Source organism: Ictalurus furcatus, chromosome 6 (assembly GCF_023375685.1).
Source record: "Ictalurus furcatus strain D&B chromosome 6, Billie_1.0, whole genome shotgun sequence".
NCBI classification, from domain to species: domain Eukaryota; kingdom Metazoa; phylum Chordata; class Actinopteri; order Siluriformes; family Ictaluridae; genus Ictalurus; species Ictalurus furcatus.
In genome coordinates this window covers 6,079,168-6,100,307 of record NC_071260.1, presented here as the reverse complement: position 1 = coordinate 6,100,307, position 21,140 = coordinate 6,079,168, and the positions used below count along the sequence as shown (strand labels likewise).

General features: G+C 39.1%; 1 protein-coding gene across 1 annotated transcript; it reads left to right on the top strand.

Annotated features, from left to right (window-relative positions):
• The first annotated feature begins 2,369 nt into the window (after window positions 1-2,369).
• On the top strand, window positions 2,370-19,159 carry asb18 (ankyrin repeat and SOCS box containing 18). Its single transcript, XM_053627869.1, has 8 exons — window positions 2,370-2,442; window positions 2,561-2,564; window positions 5,710-6,467; window positions 7,783-7,977; window positions 16,788-17,055; window positions 17,594-18,107; window positions 18,278-18,391; window positions 18,485-19,159. The coding sequence occupies exons 1-8, from the start codon at window positions 2,370-2,372 to the stop codon at window positions 18,668-18,670; spliced, it is 2,112 nt and encodes a 703-aa protein (XP_053483844.1). The 3' UTR covers window positions 18,671-19,159.
• Window positions 19,160-21,140: the final 1,981 nt, after the last annotated feature.

Here is a 21,140-nt window from a genome sequence, read left to right as displayed (position 1 = left end):
TTGACTGAATTGAAAAGGGATGTCTGAGCCCACAAAACTGACTGAGTTAAACCAGTTCTGTTAGGAAGAATGGGCAAAACTTCCAGGAAAAAGTATTGTGAGAAGCTTGTGGTCTACCCTAAGCATTTTATTCAAGCAATTCAAGCAAAAGGCAATGCCACCTTATACAACAACGTGTATGTAAATCATGAACCTGCTGAAAATCTGTTGTAGTAAATATAAATTGAAATAAATCTGTCCCTTAGTGATTATATTGAAATGATATTTTATGGAAATAAAGTAGATACCCTAATTGACTTAACACAGGAAACATATGGAAACACGAAATGTTGAAAGTTGTGAAAAAATTCAGTTGAATGTCTTTAGCTTGTGTCTATATAAACTTTTGGTATCAGCTTTAAACTGATGGATTTCATTTTACATTGTTGGGAAAATTAGCTGTTTAGGTTGAGCTGTTGCGTTCTCCACCATTATATGTAAGGAGAGACTAGCAGATCAACTCGGAAGGGGAAATTTTGCTAATTTAATATTTCTGATCAACTATTCCTCCAGCTATAAGTTGAAATTAGTGTAGGGGGATTCCTTCATTACGTCATTGTGTAGAAGGGATTCTGGTTGGTGGGGATTCGTCAGAGGTCTGGTTGCTTTTGAGGTGTAGCTACGTTCTCCACCCATGACTTTTCTCAGTCCATTGTCTTTGTGGTCACATAATTATATGCCTTCTCTTTTCTTCTTTTTATAGTGTGAATCTAAATTTTAGTACCAAATGTTGTTAACTATAGCTAACAACATTCTACCCGATTTTCCTTACTCTCACCTTTCAGGAAATCACTCAAAGAACACACATACCAAACAAGACATATGCTGGCCGCAGTTAACACATTACTACTAATCAATCACACACCTATACTCATAATCAATCATACTCCTGCATGTTAAACAATCAAATGTCTAAATGCAACTTTGTGGTTACAATCATGATAATTACAGGATAACACATGGATGAAAATAGGCAGTTTCAGTTGTTATTGTATTATTCTTGCAGTCCTTGGTCTTTTAGAATATATGAAGTCCTGATGCAGACAGTGTGACTGATGTGATAAAGATTGAGTGAACTGGGTAAGAGAACAAAAGGCCTCATCTGTGTTGATTCTCCTTGGGGCCTGTCTGGGTGATTCACCCCCCTTTTCCAAAGTTACCAGCTGAGGGTCAGGGCTTTCATCCTGTAGGCCAGCCACCAGACAGTGAGACAGTGAGAACGAAGCAATCAGCCATGAGCTGTAATTAGCTAGGTGCCCCAAAGTCTGCACATACGGGCTCATGATTTGAGGCATATGTGATGGGTGATCTTATGCTGCTTGAGTGCTGAGGTCCTACAACATTAATAAATTTCACAGAAAGCAAGGCACCTCACGAGTCAAGTGGAGAGCACATGAGATGGAGTGAGGGGTAGGGCTTGCAGGCTGTGTCGGTTAATACCTGAGAGTTCAAAACTATCAATCGTTCCAGATTTATATGTCGATTGTCTCATCTGTGTGTGGGAGGTCATACTGTTGGAAGGTCTACTGTCAAATTGTTGGAGTGTATCTCTGATGACACCATACACCTCTAAACAAAAATCTATTTTTAATCAGGTCATTTTGTATGGAGCAGGTGTATTATCACAATAACTTGCAGATACCAATTGCAATGTTGCAGTGAGTTTTCTGTGTAATGTCTTAAAATCAAAACCTAGGAGACAAATGGCCAATCTGTTGAGTCTAGAATAAGGGCTGGGGTGGTTTAACACCCAAGTAAGAGCTGCATGGTCCCAAATTACTTCAAATTAACCTGATCCTTTAAAAAAAATCTGAACCCTTGAATCTTAACCTAAGAAAATTAGCAGTTAGCCTACTACTGGTAACAGATCATGGGGTCTACATATATTTGCAAATACCTACTTCTCAGGGTTTAATATTTCCTGGATAAGGTATGCAAATAGGTTTTTGGTGTTCAGTCCTCAGCAGTTAATAAAAGCTCACTGACACAGACTTTGTTATGTGTTTTTGCTTCTCATGGCTCTTTTCCAGAAAAATACCACTTTCTTTTTGTAATGATCAGATTGACTGACTGATATTGAAAAGGTTCATTTTTGTTGTATGTGCACCTACACCTGAGGTGAAGTCTTGGCCAGGTATGAAATTTATGACGATATTACACACAGTCTAGTGAGAATGGTTCATAAGTAGCATTTTGTACACCACAGACGTCTACACTCACACACTTTTGCACAAGTATAAATGTGAAATTTGTGTTGCACAGGATGAATAGCATGTCCATTGCTATATAACATTATCACACTGTACGATACTTGTACATCAGACTGTGTGATGAGGCATGATGAAAGACTGATCCCGCACAAGAAAAATGATGGCAAGGCCGTAATCGCCCTTTTGTGTAAAGGTGTTTTATCGACAGTGTTCCTATTTACAGTCTATTTACAATTCCCCAAAAGTGCACAAAAGTATGTACATCGATGTGAAGACAGATATATGTATATGTATGTGTATGTGTTCCGCAGAAAGGTAAACGCACACAAAATACTCACACTGCAAAAGTAAACTACAATCCACTAGTGATGTGTCATTCATTCTGAACGAATCTTTAATATGACTCGGGAACAATGAGTTGTCTCAGAGAGTGGTTCGTTCATTTTTGAACGCGCATGCGCTGCAACAGACTGTTCTGTACCGGAAACAGAAATGAGTAGTTCACGTCTCGAGTTGTTCGTTCTTCTGGTTACCACCGCATAGGCAATGCACCATGCAGTAATGGAAACAGAAATGATTAGTTCATGTCTTGAGTTGTCAGGTTCGAGTCGTTCGTTCTTCTGGTAACCACCGCATAGGCAGTGCACCATGCAGTATCGGAAAAAGAAATGATTAGTGCACGTCTCAAGTGTTCGGATTCGAATTGTTCGTTCTTCCGGTAACCGATGCATAGGCAATGCACCATGCACTTCCGGAAACAGAAATGATAAGTTCAAGTCTCGAGTCTTCGGGTTTGAGTCGTTCATTCATCACATCACAGCCCCACTACATTCAGTCTATGGGGCGGTCAAAGGATGAAAGAATGACTCGAACCTGAAGACTCGAGAGAGGAACTAATAATTTCTGTTTCCGGGGAACAGACGTGACAAATGCGACATGACAAAATAAAGAACAACTCGGATAGGGAGGTGAGGTGAGCTAACAGACTGCATAGCCTGAAGACCCGCTAAGCTATTAATTAATAATTTTTGTTTCTCATAATTTGGCCTTGGTTGCATTAGCCTATAGTTTATTTTTTATTCCAAATGTAATCAGTGTTTATGTAAGTACTAGATATGTTGGGGAATTTAACATGTAACATTTTAACTATATTCTGCTGAAATTAATTAAATGACTCGAAAAAAGATTTGTTCAATTTGCTAAACAAGATTCAAAGCTCCAAGTCAGTAAACTGATGCGAGCTTTCCATCACTACAATCTACCCTGAACAATCGAACAGACCTGGCTTTTAACCCGGAAGCTCCACCCACATGGACTCCTCCACATTGTATTAAAACAATAACATTTCATAAATAACAATATACATAACAACATATAATCTTCAGTATCATAGCATATATACACAATTATCAATATTCATCATATATAACATAATATATATAATGTTCATTTTCATACATGAATTAACTTGTGTTTTGTATTCCCAACTTCCCCTGGAAAACGGGTGGATAGTGGATCATATGTGCGTGTAAATGTAGTACTGCTGCGATCGTGACAGAGCCCTCGGTCACAGACTGTAACCAGTAAGACCTGCCTGAGGATGATCTCTTTCCTGTCAATGTGTAAACCGTGAACAAGTCCTCCACAGCCTTTCTAGACCGTGAACAAGTCCTCCGCAGCCTTTCTAGACCGGGAACAAGTCCTCCGCAGACTTTCTAGGTTCACTCCGCAAACTTTCTAGACTGTGAACAAGTCCTCCGCAGACTTTCTAGGTTCACTCCGCAGACTTTCTAAACCGTGAACAAGTCCTCTGCAGACTTTCTAGGTTCACTCCGCGGACTTTCTAGGTTCACTCCGCAGACTTTCTAAACCGTGAACAAGTCCTCCGCAGACTATCTAGGTTCACTCTGCAGACTTTCTAGGTTCACTCCGCAGACTTTCTAAACCGTGAACAAGTCCTCCGCAGACTTTTTAGGTTCACTCTGCAGACTTTCTAGACCGTGAACAAGTCATGGTTTAGACATTGACAGGAATGGGATCTTCATCAAATAAGATGGTGACTTTTATCCACACTGCTCTGTGCCATAAGCTAAGATCATTTGTGTTCTCACATGTCCAGTGTTTCTGCTTTCAAATTCAGAGGGGGAGAGAAAGGGAAGAGAGTTTAGTATTGGTTAGATTATTCTTTACCATAGTAATGTACTTTGCTACAAACAGCTTGACATTTGATGTCAGCAGTGCCTTCTTTATATTTTTTATACTGTATGTATACATTTGAACAGCTTATCCTATGCACTTATCAAGAGAATAAGCTTTAATTAATAATAATTTAACTCTAAATAAAAGCCCCTGACTGCCCTCTGTTACTTTATATACATTGGCAAGAAAAAGTATGTGAAACTTTTGGAATTTTGGTTTTCTGCATACATTTTTCATAAAATGTGATCTGATCTTCATCTAAGTCAAGGGTATTGACAAATATAATGTGTCTAAAATAATAACACAAAAAAAATTCTGATCTTTCATGTCTTTATTGAACACACTCATTCAACATTCAAAATGGCAGTGGAAAAAGTAAGTGAACCCTTAGAATTAATAACTGGTTGCCCCCCTCCCTTGGTAGCAATAACCTCAACCAGGCGCTTCCTGTAGCTGTGGATCAGGCCTGCACATTGTTCAGGAGGAATTTTCGCCCATACTTCCTGGCAGAACTGCTTTAGCTCTGTCATATTCTTTGGACATCTCATGTGTATGGCTCTCTTCAAGTCATTCCATAGGATCTCTACTGGGTTGGGGTCTGGGCTCTGACTTAGCCACTCCAAAAGGCGGATTTTGTTTTTCTGAAGGCATTCTGTTGTGGACTTGCTCCGGTGTTTTGGGTCGTTGTCCTGTTGCATCACCCAACTTCTATACAGTTTCAGCTGACGTACAGACATTCTCACATTATCCTCAAGAATTGTCTGATATACTTGGGAATTCATCTTCTCCTCAATGATTGCAAGGTGGCCAGGCTCTAATGCAGCAAAGCGGGCCCAAATCATGATGTTTCCTCCACCATACTTTACGGTTGGGATGATGTTTTCATGATGATATGCCGTGCCCTTTCTACACCAGATGTAGTGCTGTGTGGTTTTTCCAAATAGTTCAATCTTAGTTTCATCAGTCCACAAAACATTTTGCCAATACCGCTGTGGAGTGTCAATGTGCTCTTTTGCAAACTTCAGGCATGCAGCAATGTTCTATTTAGTAAGCAGTGGCTTCCTTCGTGGTGTCCTGCCGTAGATACCCAGCTTGTTCAATGTTTTATGTATTGTAGACTCATGAACAGAGATGTTAGCCAGTTCCAATGATGCCTTCAAATCTTTGGCTGTCATTCGGGGTTGTTTCTTTACCTCATTGATGAGTCTTCGTTGTGCTCTTGGTGTCATTTTGACTGGGTGCCCACTTCTTGGTAGAATAGCAACAGTCCCAAAGTGTCTCCCGGGTTACCGGGTTACCGGGTGAAATGGTCTACAGACGCCGAGCGAGCATTCCAGGCCCTAAAAGAAGCCCTCATCAGCAGCTCCGTGCTACGTAACCTGGACTTCGCCCTCCCGTTCACCGTGCACACAGATGCATCCGAGACCGGGCTGTGCGCGGTCCTCTCAGAGACCTTCGACGGGGAGGAGCACCCGGTCCTCTACATTAGCCGAAAGCTATCCCCAGCTGAGAGGAGATATGCGGCCGCAGAGAGAGAGGCCCTAGCCATCAAATGGGCCATCGAGGAACTATGGTACTACCTGGCCGGTCGGCACTTCGTCCTAGTGACCGACCACGCCCCACTCCAGTGGATGGCCAAGGCCAAGGACACCAACGCCAGGGTAACCCGGTGGTTCTTGGCCTTGCAAGATTTCTCGTTCCAGGTCCAGCACCGGGCGGAGGCCCACCACGGGAATGCAGATGGGCTCTCGCAACGAGACGCACTCTGGGCTCGCCACGCAGCGGTAGTAGGCTCGGAGCTGAGGGGGGGGTACTGTCACGACAGACCAACAGCCGGCGCGCAAGGTATTAAAATTGCTCTGTCCCCGACTACCGCGCAGGCACGGAAGGAACAGCCCCGCGTCAAAACCGACGGCAACCAGAAAGCACGTGATGGTGGGGTAGAGCTGCCGAACACACCTCCGGCCAGTGATTGGTGTGCCGATCGGAAAAAATCCATCATCCAGCAGACGAGGAAAAGTATAAGAGGCCACTCTTCCGCTCGTTCGTTCGGGGAGAAGTATTTACTGTACATGTGCTCATCGCTTCTCCCAATACTTCTCATTAGTTTGACTTTGGCATTTACTAATCGCTCTCTCTCTCTCTCTCTCTCTCTCTCGCTGTGGGTGTGTGTTTGTTTTTTTTTTTTCTCCTCTCTTCCAGACAACTCGGATCCAGACGAGGCCTCTGCTCTCTGAACACACACGCGGCAGCGTTGCCTGATGGCAAGAGAAAGCCCTCATGCTTCCGGGAAGCTCCGACACGACCCCAGAAGAACTCTGCAACACCAGCCACACACACTCACACACACACACACCTCCTCAACCCTAAAAGAAAAATAAAAAAAAAATAAAAGCAAACTTCCCTGACCACCTGACAAACGGCCTCCTGTATGTCTGTGCTCCGCCCCTCACGGGCTATTTCCCTACAAAGCACTATGGGTTTTTTTTGGTTGTTCTCAATAAAGACATGAAAGATATGAATTTTTTTTGCGTTTTTATTTTAGACACATTATATTTGTCAATACCCTTGACTTAGATGAAGATCAGATCACATTTTATGACAAATTTATGCAGAAAACCATGAAATTCCAAAAGGTTCACATACTTTTTCTTGCCACTGTAATGTGACCAGACATTGTGTTAGTCACTAGCTGTGACGCTAAATTTGCACTCAAATTAGTAGTGTGGAAATTATGAGTTTATTGTGCCAATTCTCAACTGTATTTAAGTGTAGTATAGTTTTCTGTTTATAGAAGGGCTGCTGGGGCACGTCTATAAAATGACTGCCATGTAAACAGACAAACGATGCACAGTTGTCCAGGTTTTTACCCTGTTCTACATATTTTCTAGGTTATTTGTTCTACAACTAAATAAAATAAAATGATGTATTGTGCTTACAGTATATATATGAGCAAAGGCATTTGTAATCCTGTTTATCAAAACTGTTCTTGGAACAAATGCTTCAAGTAAATTCACTACAACTAAGCAATTCTGAGTACACCAGTGGTGCCATGACTTGTGAAAAGTGAATTATTAGGCAAAGGTAAAGATTGTATATGCATCTAGAGCATTTATAATCAGCACATTACAGCACTTGTGTAGTCTAAACCAGACCAGTGATATTTTAAGACATCCTCTCAGCTGACAGTCCGCTCACTCTATTCTTAGCTGCATGTCTAGAGAATGAAAACAAACCTTCACAATGTTAAAAACCATTTCACTTTTATTAGGTAATTAATAATGTTTAAGTATTAAAGGTACTATAAAGTATAGCTGTAAAATAATGTCTTCAGCAACACAGGTGGATTACCCGCTTCACTCAGAAATTGTACATACAATAAAAGTTGCCCAGGACAAGAAGGACTTCAAATGTGTGGAAAGCCTCCTCAGAGATCTGACCAAAGAAAACCCAGATGCTGTTATTGAGTTGTCCAATGATGACTGGATGAAAGACCCCAATGTTCAGCTTCCACCAGCTGTGTTGGTGGGTGAGTAGTAGAATACCATTGCCACACAATTTTGAAATATTATTTAAAATAAATAAAGTAAATGTTCAATATGTTGAATATTTAATATTCAATATTCTGCACTGTTTAAATATAAGCAAATTTGTGATATTGACCATATTAACTGTGTTGTACAAAATGTAAGATTTTCCCTGCGTCTTATCCATTTCATTAAAGCATGTGTTCAGACAAGACTCCAATGGATTTGATATAACATGAATCATCAGGTTTTACAAACTAGTGGAGTCCAGGCCAACTCAAATGCACTGCCATTACAGCAAAAAGAGGAAATACTAAATACTAAGACATTCTGAAAATTATGTAAATATTTCTAAATCAGTTTACTGCTGATAATATAATTAATATATTAGTTGTAGTAGTTTTTTGTTGGTTTGTTTTTTATTACAACCATCTTTACAGCACTCAGTCTCCAGTTATACAGAGGAGACTGAAGATTTCCCCAGTACTCTTTTTCTCTCACTAGCTTGTGTTGTGGTGCAGTGCTTTTTCAAATGTCTAATGTGTAAATTAGTCAAGTTATTATGCAAATTATGCAAGTAAAGTCTGTGATTGTGTATACATTACTTATTGTTGGAGGCATACAAATGTGATAAATCTGTCAGAATAAATATAAGTGTTGGTTTTACCAGGTGGAGGGTATCTTTTTTTTGGACAATGTAGATGATGTGGCTTAGTAAGGCCATTATCAGCCAGTCCTAAAGAGACCAATTAAGATTACTCTTGTTCTAAAATTCAATTTTACTCAAAAGTTCTCTTTTAATGGCATTTGGTTGCAGGGCTAGCTAGGTTGCCCTTGAATTTTGTTTGATTGGTCCAGCTAACCTTTTGTTTTTCACTGGTGAGGGCCAACTAGAGGGCAGGCATGAGAGCAAACATCATTGCATTTGTGTTGGGCCTCATCCATGTCTAACAGACGACCATTAACTGTAACGTACATACATCCCATGTAGAAAGCAGAGACTGGCATGGACACCAGAGAAACATCTGGTATGCCTCTTATAAATATGTGGATGAGAGGTCCAGAGGCTCCAAATTCTCCACAGATTCAGTGAGGCCCAGCTGCCCGTCCATCTCCAGTGTGGTGCTGTTTCCTGTCAGTCACTTTCACTGAACATGCAGCCTAGGTAAAGAGAGTGAGTGTTTCTCTTCATGTTCAATACTACTCAGGTCATGCCCGAGGTTCTTGACCTGCTTGCCATCAGATTATCAATGGAAACTTGCGGGTGTTTTGACACTGCTCCTTACACACATACATCCACATCATCAAAGGTCTTGGTCTATTTGTTTTTTTGTAGACATACTCAAAGTCACAAAGGCACTTGTAGCACCCTGTCAGGTTCCTGTGCTGTGCAGTGCTACACACACTAGGAACATCTATACACTCATCAACATCCAGATAGCAGTGGTGTCCGGACAGCCTGTAACCATCATGAAAGGAACAGTGGTAACTTCCCACCAAATTATCCTAAATTATTATAGAAATTCTCCCGAATATTTATATGGGTACAAAGTTTGGTGCCAAAAGATGCAAAGGTGCCATGTTTTAAGTTGTTAAACAAATCTAAATGTAAATATTAGGAAATGAAAGCTGAAATTGTGATCTATCATCCCAGATTCATCTTTTGATCTCAAACACAGATGTCTTGGTCTTGCTGTTCCAAAATGTTTGGAGGGGACAGTATATATATATATATATATATATATATATATATATATATATATATATATATATATATATATTTGGCTGGACTACTGGCTACTAACTAACAACTACAGTTGGCTTCAGATAGTTTGAGTAATGGAACATTTAGAATTTGAAGGATGTTTGAAGCATGTTTCAGTTAAAATATTAAAAATTTACCATTTTGCTACGGATGACTGCATGTTTCAAAACATGTATTGGCTGACCTGGCAGTGAGCTGCAATATTGTAAAAGAAAATAAAAAATGCTGATTTCATGAAAACAATCATTAAAATTCACATATCAAATTTACTTTCAGCAAAGCCAGTGTAGTGTGTATTAATGATGGGATTTGTATTTGAATGTAACTTGCGTATAGAGTATCAAATATACTGTAGTGTATCTAAGTCTTTGTAGTAAACATCTACCTTAAAACATTTTTCATCAGTAAGATTTTTTGTTTCAGTGTAATATGTAATGTAATGAATTAGATTAATTATTATTTATTTTTTTATATATGGCATATGTGGTTACGATGAATACATCCACTTCAGCCAAATATTGCCAATATTGTCCATGTTGTAATATTTGATCTTCATCTGTAGTGCATTACACATACTTAACCGTCCTATTATGTTGGGGGGATAAAGTTACATCCATTATGTTATGGGTCAAAATGATTACCACAGTTTAAAATACACACAAAAACAGCAAAGAACAGCTTAAAACAGTAAACCTATTATGGCTTGTCTGAGACAAACCAAAAGTATAAATATTTGCATACAAGTTCATGACCCTAAATGAGGAAAGTCAAAAAATTTCAAAGAGAAAATGAGAGATTAACCAGCATTTCAGACATCTCAAATGTGGAAATGGGTCAAATTAACCCATAACATAATAGGAGGGTTAATAGGTAAGGTGCACTTACAACTTCACAATCATTGAAATACTCCTGCAATTGCTATTAAATGCCCATTTAAAGCTCATTATCATTAAACATATTAAATACATGAACCTGATTGTGTTATTAATGTCAGCAGGAGCCAGTTTGGGTTGTTTATGTCCCAGGAGTTGTATTCACCCAGAATCATAAGGCTAAAAGTAGCTCTAAATTGGCCAATTTTGCTGTGTTAATGCTAATATTAACACCTCAGTTTTTTTCTGTCTACGGGTAATTCACAAAGGATTTTAAAACTAAAACCAGGTCCTACACCTGTTTAAACTTAGTATTCCTAAGTCACAGAGATTCCTAAGATCAAAAGATCAAAAACAATCCTAAACAGCTGCTGTCAGTGATTTAATGATGTAGTCTAAGGGTGTCAAACTCATGGCCTGTGGACAAGAACCAGCCTAATGAAGGTTGTAATTTGGCCTGCCAAATTAATTTACAATCTATGTTCTGAATTATAATCATTTTATGAGTTTAACGGAAATTCAAATGATAGTAATGCAATGAAGGTGAATTGCAAATATCAACAAACTGCATTAAAAATTGTCTGCTGCTATTAACAATTTAGCTGTTAATATAGATGATGGCATTTCATAGCTGAATGCCTACAGTGATTAGTTAATGTAGAAAATCTTGTCTGAAACCCCCGACACAGAGCTAATACAAAGCTATTGAAGCCGTTGCATCAGTTAATGTCTGTTAGGTGTTCATGTACTTATTTTTCTACACAGCAAGTGGGGGAGGGTGGGTTTTGCACAGAAAAAAAAACCATCTTGATATTTATCAAGTTCAATTCAATTCAGTTTAATTTGTATAGCGCTTTTAACAATGGACATTGTCCAAAAGCAGCTTTACAGAAATCAGGATATAGATTTTAAATGTATGAATTTGTCCCTAATGAGCAAGCATGGTGACGGTGGCAAGGAAAAACTCCCTGAGACGATATGAGGAAGAAACCTTGAAAGGGAGCAGACTCAAAAGGGAACCCATTCTCATCTGGGTAACAACGGATAGTGTGATTATAAATAAGTAAATCCCTTCTATAAATGTGGTAATACTACCCAGTCAAATAGTGCAGTTGTGTAACCAGGAAAATTCTTTACAGTTTTTGCATGAAGTCTGTTGTGTAACAGTGGAACTTATCCACTGTTCACGGATGGAGACTTGAGTGCAAAACTGTTTGTGGTAATTGCAGTCCTAAATCTATTGTAGTCCTAGCCATCATAGCATAACTGTTCATATGAATTGAGGTCCAAAGCCATCTTTATGGTTTTTAAGTAGTACCATCCTCAGTAATCTCAATGATCTTTAGGCTGCTATGTGGGGCCATCATCGGCAGCATGTACTTTCCAACTGATGAGGATTCCCAGCAGAAGTAAGCATCAGGATGGATAAGGCAGGTCCGCAGAGCAGAAGGGGTCAGGATCAGTGGTAGGTCAGGAGTATCATGTGTAGCTTGACAGAAAGAGAGAGGCAGAGATTATTAGGTATGCTTATTGTACCATAATGGTTAAGGACAATGTACTTTGCGTGAGTGCAAGCAGGGACTTCGGCAAGACTAGCTATGACAGCATAACTGAAAGGGAGAGCCAGAAAGTAACACAGACATGAGGGCTCCCTGAGACATAAGGCAGCCAGCCACTCTACTATCAACAAACCTGGGTGAAGGTGTGAAATTGGAGGGACGACAGCATCCAAACATCCCAGTTCACTACAACACTCTATGCCTGTGAACCCTCTAGATCTGCTCCTTTACCTAAGAAAAAAACTATTCACAAAAACCTTGACTAAACATATATGTTTTTAGCCTGGAGTCCCAAACACTATTTGGAAAGCTGTTCCATAACTGTGGGGCATTGTAAGAAAAAGCTCTTCCCCTGCTGTAGCCTACGTTATTCAAGGTACCAACAAATAGCCTGCACCTTTTGATTGAAATAGGCGTGGCAGATCATAAAAGACCAAAATTTTGCCCATGTACTGTGGCGCGAGACCATTCAGTGCTTTATAGGTCAATAGTAGTATTTTATAATCAATGCAAAATTTTACTGGGAGCCAGGGCAGTGTGAATAAGATGGGGTGATGTGGTCATATTTTCTGGTTCTAGTAAGGACTCTTGCAGCTGCATTCTGGACTAACTGGAATTTGTTTATGCACCTACTTAAACATCCAGATAGTAATGCATTACAGTAATCCACCCTAGATTGACAGCTAGCAGCTTAGGAAATGAAAGATGAAATTCTGATATTCATCTTTTGATCTGAAAACCAAATGTCTTCAGTGCATAGCAAAAAAAAAAAAAAAAGAATTGCCTTGCCATTGTAATACTTTCAGTGGGGAGTATTGTGACATAAAATCCCAATTAAGTCCGTTTCAGTTTCAGGATGTAACACTACAAAATGTGGAAAAGTTCATGGGTGTGATTACATAAACAAACATGTTCGTGCAGTGGAATCACAGTTAGTACTTTTTTTTCAGTCATGGTACTGAGACAACACTGGTTAAAGTCGTAAATAACCTCTGGCTGGCTTCTGATCAGGGTTGTGTCTTCCTGTTCGTGCTACGTGATCTCAGAGCAGCTTTTGATACCATAGATCACAATATTCTTCTAGACAGACTAGACAATTTCCATACTGATTGATGCACAGTGTGTTGCATCAAAGCCAAATGACGGACACCAGCTCAACACAGTTGAGGAATGTGTAAAGGATATTAGATATTGGATGCTGAGTAACTTACACCTCCTACTTGATTCCAATAAGACAGAAGTAAACTATATGGCCAAAAGAATGTGGACACCTGACTATAACCCCCACATGTGGGCCTTCCCCAAACTTTTGCCCCTGAAAAAGTGAGGTCCATAAAGACATGGTTTGCCAAGGGTGGCTTGGGAGCACTCAAGTTGCCTGCACAGAGTACTGACCCCAAACTCCACTGAACACATTTGGGATGAACTGGAATCCTGCTTGAGTGACATCAATGCCTGACCTCATTAATGTTCTTGTGCCTCAATGGGCAAATCCCCACAGCCACACTCCAAAATCTAGTGGAAAGCCTTCCCAGAAAAGTGGACGTTATTATAACAGGGGACTAAATCTGGAATGGCTTGTTCAAAATACACAAAAAGTGGCCATACAGTGTATTTAATGTACCATACTATGCCTGGAATATACCATTAATAGATGGTTCAGATTTACTGTCACACCTGGATTTCAGTAGCAAAATGTTCATAGTGGCAAAGGGAACGCTGCTGTTCATTACAGGATATGATGATGCAGTCACTGCAAGAAAGGTCTCGATTGTTTAATTTGCAATATAAAAATTTCTGGATAAAAATAGAATATGACCATTTTTATGACCCTGTCCATTAGTGTCATGGGTAATGAGTTACTGTAATTGAACCTCTGCGTAAAACACAACATTTGTTTATAATTTTACTTATGCATAGCAATTAGAAGTCAAATATTGGCTTTCACTTTCCACTGGAATGTGATTTTGTCTATTTTGAGGGCTCTTAAATGAGGGGTCAGAATGTTGCATATGTGCCAGGATCACAGTCCAGATTCCTCAACAGCTGTCTGGCCAATCTGATTGGAGGACATTTCTGTCCCACTGGTATTTTTTTCACATGTGTGTTACTATTTCTAGAGCAATGCAGGGGTGATATCAGCACCAATGCACTCCACTTAACCTTTCATCTTTACAACTATGCCCTGCCCATTTTTATATTGTTTCCAATACAAAGCACTGAGTGGTAAAAATGATTGTCCATGTCTGTCACTGGAATTGTTTGACCTTCCTACAGTCACGTCATGTGAACTAAAAATACACAATGTAGGACAACAATGGGAATATAAATAGCCATGTAGACAACCAGGTACCAATCACACAGACTGAAAAGCTTTCTCTTTAGTGATTATGATCTCACAGGATGGAAAGACGAACATTATGGGTCATGTAGCTGCATCTACATGCCTCACAGACAAAAAATGGTGTTCTTTAAATCGTATAAAGGCTAAAAGTAACAAAGAGAAGAGAAGCAGCAAGCAGCCAGGGATGGACTTTCTGTGTCCCCCCGTGCTGGTCGACATGCTCAGTCACCACTGGAGGGACATACAGGATGGCTTCTCTGACCCTGCTGAGCTCAATAAGATTCTAGTGTTCCAAAGTGATGAGCTGAGGTGGACTGCACAGAAACGTGGTGAGTTTGAGCTGGATGAAGAAGACAAGAAGAAGAAGATGATTATTGATGATGATGATGATGATGATGATGATAATCATAATTATACATTTAATTTTAAATAAAGATAAATAAATAATGAACAATAATAAAATTAGAAAAGAAAATGTAGCAAAAAAGAATATAACTGTATTGTTTATATAACTATTAGATGAAATGTATAGCAAACTAAAATTTAGAAGGCACACTATGACAGAATGCATTGGGTGGGTGGAAAAGAAAGGTGGAAAAGATGGGTTTTTAGTTGGAAAACAGGTACAGGTGTGGAGCAAGACTGCTGAACAGTTTTGGGGAAGCGACATTAAAAGCCCTATCTCCTATGGTGCAAGCAGTATACAGTCATTGCGTATGAGCAGATGAGTATCTGATGATCTGAGAGTGCATGTAGGCGAGTATGAAAAAAGGAGGAAGGAAGAGGCCAAGAATTAGGCTGGGGCAAGACTTCAAGACAAGAAGTGGTATTTTATCCTGTATACAGAAACAACCAGGGAGCCAGTGTAACGTTTGAAGTGTGGGGGTGATGTGTTCCTGTGGTCTGGTTTAATCAAGACTGGATTTGACATTGAAGCAAAATGTAATTACAATGTGATAATATGTGAAAGCATTACTGGTTCAAAGATTAACTATGGAATCGAAGATAAAGGAAACCATTAAGTATGCAGTATTAAAGTCATAATTTAAAAACATACTTAAATTTACTTTTCTACATCATAGTCAATCTAACTGTGTACCTAATGCAAACTTTCATTTCTTTTTATTAGGTAAAAAATCAAATAGCATAGCATTTATAATAGATCTTGTGCAAAAATTAATGCAAATTGAACTGCCATAATTATTTGGTAACAAATCACCTGTGAAGAAAGCACTCCAAATGCATACATGGTACATGATCCCAAAAAATCCACTTCTTTTGTCATGATTATGTGATTGATTTTGCACATATTATAAAACAGGGTCATATTTCAACACTGCTGCATAATTCAGCTCAGATTAGCCGAATCATTCATTGTTGTGCAGTGCCTGTGGAACTAAATACACTAGCAGTTGGTTATTCCAAAAATTTAATAAATAAACTGTTTAAAAAAAAATTAATCATTTTTCTTACGGTCCAAAAAAAGGACACTAATTTCATAAGCAGGGGTCTCTTGGAATATATACACTAGATGGTAGTGTACACATAAAGTGTGGAATAGTAATTTACCATTAACCTCTGATCCACGCCTTGTCAAGTATGAGGCAGGGAGCTGGATGCAGGGTGTGTTTTGAAGGTCAAATCAGGCATAGGGTCGGAGATCTTCAAACAGACTAAACTAGACTAGACTAAGCAATACTTTACTAGAACATGCTATGGGTCAAAGCACATGAATAACAGCGATCAAATGCTTGGAATCACACATGCAAGTTTGCTTCATTATTCATACATATATATATTTGTTCATTATTTATACATAAAATATTTAGTTGTTGAAATTTATGCTGTCTGATTTAGATGCTGCCTCCTTTGTGCTTTTCAACTGAAATGGATGATACTCTTAAATAATGAATAGTGTTGAATTTATGTATATAATATTGGCCTCGAATGGCATTCCATAATTTTGGAGTGAAATTTGTTTTGGGCTGAAATTACAGTGTGACATGCTGTGGCTACATCAAACAGTCAGACAGTAGTGCTGGACTTAATACTGATCCTCAAGTTGACAACCAATTTGCAGACACATGAGAGGCATGAGCAGCTTACCTGCATGAATTGTATGTAGTGGACACTTAATTTGAGATAATAAACTGTAAAGCCATCTGTTGAACAGTGATAACAAGTTCTGCACATAAATTACAATAGCATGAATTACAATAGCATCTAACTGATGATTAATGAACTGACAGAAAATAATTACACCCCATTATAGGCCTCTGGTCTTTGGAATACAAGCGGGAGCTGACGAGTCCACTGTGCATTGCTGCAGCACAGGGTTTTACTGACTGCCTACTGTACCTGCTTGAGAATGGAGCACATCCTAATCTCAGTGCAGGAGGAAAGGCGGCACTTCATGAGGCATGCACAAATGAAAACACTAAATGTGCAGAGCTACTCCTAGAGCATGGAGCCAATCCCAATCAGCTGACAGAGGATGGACTGGCACCTTTACATATGTGCAGGACACCCCAATCACTCCGGTAGGAGTTCATTAACTTCTAAGCATTCAAAAAAATTATTTCAATTAATCTGTTATGTGTTTTTCTGTTATGGCCCATTGTATGTGCATTTACTGTAGTTCCCCACTTAAAACACAACATACTGGAAAAGTGAATTTTGTTATACTTCCATAAAACACAAAAAACACATTTGGCAAATGCAGAGTGATCTAGATCATTGTGGTATAATCTTGTACAGCGTTCTGATGCAGAGTTTCTTTATACCTTTGCAGTTTTTCACAAGTATTTATTGGCAATTCAATTTGCATGAATTTTTGCACAAGATCTGTTGTAGATGCTGTGCCATTTTAATTAAATGTACAGAGTACTCTGTTCCAATGACTTCAGGTAGAGAAAGAAAAGCATGCGTCTAAAATGTCATAAAAAATGTCCCTATTTTGGTGAATACATGACTGCATTCATTTTAGCCCAGAAGAGACACTATATTTGTAATTGTTACACAGTACAACATACTGGAAATACTTACTGACCTTGATCAAACTGATATAATCTAAAACAGCTGTGCCAAGGCCCTGGTGCGTCATGGCGCCAATGTAAACCTTCCTACTGAGGAAGAAGAGGACACTCCATTACTTGTGGCTGCAAGGCATGGCCTGCCACACCATGCCCAGCTATTCCTGCGATATGGAGCAAACATCAACCACACCAGCAGCTCAGGAGAAACAGCATTAGGTGCTGCATGTTTGGAAGCTCAGCAAATGCCGGAAGAAGATCAGGATGAGGGACACCTTCAAGTCTGCAGTCTTCTTTTGAGTTATGGTGCTAACGTGAATCAAGCTGACAATGAACATCGCACTCCTCTTCATAAGGCTGCCCGCAATGTCCAGATCAGCTTGGTGCAGCTTCTTTTGAATCATGGGGCAGATATCAATGCCATCGATTACAATGGTTGCTCACCACTGTCAAACGTGCTACAAAACGCTATATTACGTCAGAAATGGCAGCCAGACATTGTGGTTCAGACCCTGTTAAACCATGGAGCCATTAAAGTATGGCCACAGGCATTGCTGAAGGTTGGTAACCTGTAATTGAAATGGTATTTAATAGTTGTTTCTGTATTTGCTTCATTTGTGAACAAAGATTCTCATCTTATCTCAAACCTTAAAAAAAATATTCACTATAATATTTAAAATATAATTAACCGTAGACATGCTTTATTTATGTGTTTATCTTGGTTTTAAAGGTATTAACAGCCTGTGCAGCTGCTCCAAAAACTGTGGAAATTCTGTTCAACTCCTACACGCTTGTACCTGTAACATATAAATGGGCTGAAGCTATTCCTGAAGACATTTTCAAAGTAGGTAATTTAGAGAATTCGAAAACTCTTCAGTATGCATTATGCAGTTGATTGTGCCACATAAAAGTAAAACACGTTTATGAATTTCTCTAGCTTTACAGGTCATTTTATGACTCTCTTTTTGCACTGGAATACAAACCTCGCTGCCTGCAGCACCTGTGTAGATCTGCACTAAGAAAGCACTTTGGGAAATACTGTTACTTATTTATCCCCCAGCTTCCTGTCCCAAAGATGCTACAAGACTATCTCCTATTGAAACCTGAAGGCTACATCAACTAGAAGAGTGGAGGTTAACACAGTATTTGAAAAAAAAAAAAAAAAACATTCACTGATACTGAAATTGATATGAAATTGCATTTTTATTGTAAAACTGTTACACCATGACTTTACTTTAATCTGCCAACTGAGAATGTATGCTTGTTATGATTATTTTGCTTTTTTTTACTATGTGTACTTAACAAAACAAACAGTTTGTTTTTATAGTGGACTTGTGGTGTCATTTAATCACTTGCATGCATAAGATTGTGCTCATTTTTAAGATTGTGCTGATGTGTTGAAAGATGTCTTTTTAGAACTTCATATTGTTTACTGCTAAACAGAGTTCTGTTTTGATAAATAAAACTATTTGAGATTTTCCTCTAACACTGCATGTCATTTGTAAAAAGCAGTATGAGATTCTGAAAATGAGCTTAAAGTAGAGGTTAGCACTTAAATTTATTTTATGGCACTTAAAGGTGCCATAAAATAAAAATCCTGACATCTCTTTTTTTTCAGTGAATGTACTTTTTTCACATTTATTTATTAGGTACATCAGTCAGCAATTGTACATCTACAAAATCCGCTAGATGTACCAGATAATATGGCTAGAATTTCTGATGAAAACTACAATGAAAGCAATATTCCAGTGGGTTTTCCCCCTCAAGTCTATCCACCACACAACTTAGGAGTGATTATCACAGACAACAATTTTGTCATGTTTACCCGTAATGAGAAAAGAATGGAAAATTGTTGGGACATTTGGTATGACTGTGTAAGTGATACCTTCAATGATAAGTGAATTTTGAGTAAACTGTAAAATGTATGTGAAAGTGCAAGTGCTTTGGCTATAGCCAGGGACTTTGTAATATAATATTTCACAATTAATTTATGTATTTCTTCCTTTGCCTGCACAGAAATAAATCAAACTGCTACAGTCAGTGAATACATTTATGGTTCAATGGGCATGTAACAGATTTATCTTAGATAAATTTTTACAACTATTACTGATATACAGGATATTTTACAGTGTGGTCACCTTTACAAACAAAACTGCTCACCCCAAGTGTGTTAATGCTGATAGTACATACATACACATACAAATTATACACACACACAGAGAAAGATGACAATATTGGAAGTGTCTTGTAGAAGACATGCTCAAAATTCATGTTGTGGGCCGGATTAAAACCTTTATCGGGTCAGTCTGGGGCTTTGTGCTGTATTTTGACACCCTTGTTCTTAATGTTGAGAGGTGAAAATGTTGTTGGAGTTAAGGGAACAGCTTTTTTCCTGACTCAGGTCTGATCTTACTGATCGTTATCAGTTTTTAAATATTAATGGTGACTTCTCTATGCATACAAAAGTTTGGTATTCCACAAGGCTCTGTCCGAGGCCACTGCTTCTTTCTCCCTCTCGGAGAATTTATTTGAAACACAGTATTAGCTTCCACTGCTATGATGATGACACTGCTATATGCTTCATCAAAACCTGATGAGAGACACCAGCTTAATAAAGTTGAGGAATGTGTAAAAGACATTAGACACTGGTTTGCTGAGTAAGTTCCTCCTACTTAATTCCAACGCAGAAGTAAACTATATGGCCAAAAGTATGTGGACACCTGACCGCATGAGGGCCTTCCCCAAATTTTTGACTCTGTAAATAATGCGGGGTCCACAAACCTTTGCCCCTGAAAACAAAGCAGAGACCTACACCACATTTACACCACAGCTACACCACATTTACACAACCAGTTAAACCACAGCTACACCACATTTACACAATAGTTACACCACCACTACACCACATTTACACAACAGTTACACCTCAGCTGTACCACATTTACACCACATGTACACCACACTTACACCACAGCTGCACCACAGTTACACCACAGCTACACCAGAGTTACACCATAGCTACACCAGAGTTACACCACAGCTACACCACATTTGCACCACATGTACACCACATTTACACAATAGTTACACCACCACTACACCACATTTACACAATAGTTGCACCACCACTACACCACATTTACCCAACAGTTACACCACCGCTACACCACATTTACACCTCAGCTCTACCACATTTACACCACAGCTACACCAGTTACACCACAGCTACACCACATGCACACCACATTTACACCAGTTACACCACAGCTACACCACATTTATACCACAGGACACCATAGTTACACCATAGCTACACCACATTTACACCACAGCTGCACCAGTTACACCACATTTGCACCACATGTACACATTTACACCACAGATGCACCAGAGGTGCACCACATTTACACCACAGCTACAGCACATTTACACCACAGCTACACCACATTAACTCCACAGCTACACCAGAGTTACACCATGGCTACACCACAGCTGCACCAGAGTTACACCACAGCTACACCAGAGTTACACCATAGCTACACCACATTTACACCACAGCTACACCACATTTACACCACATCTGCACCAGAGTT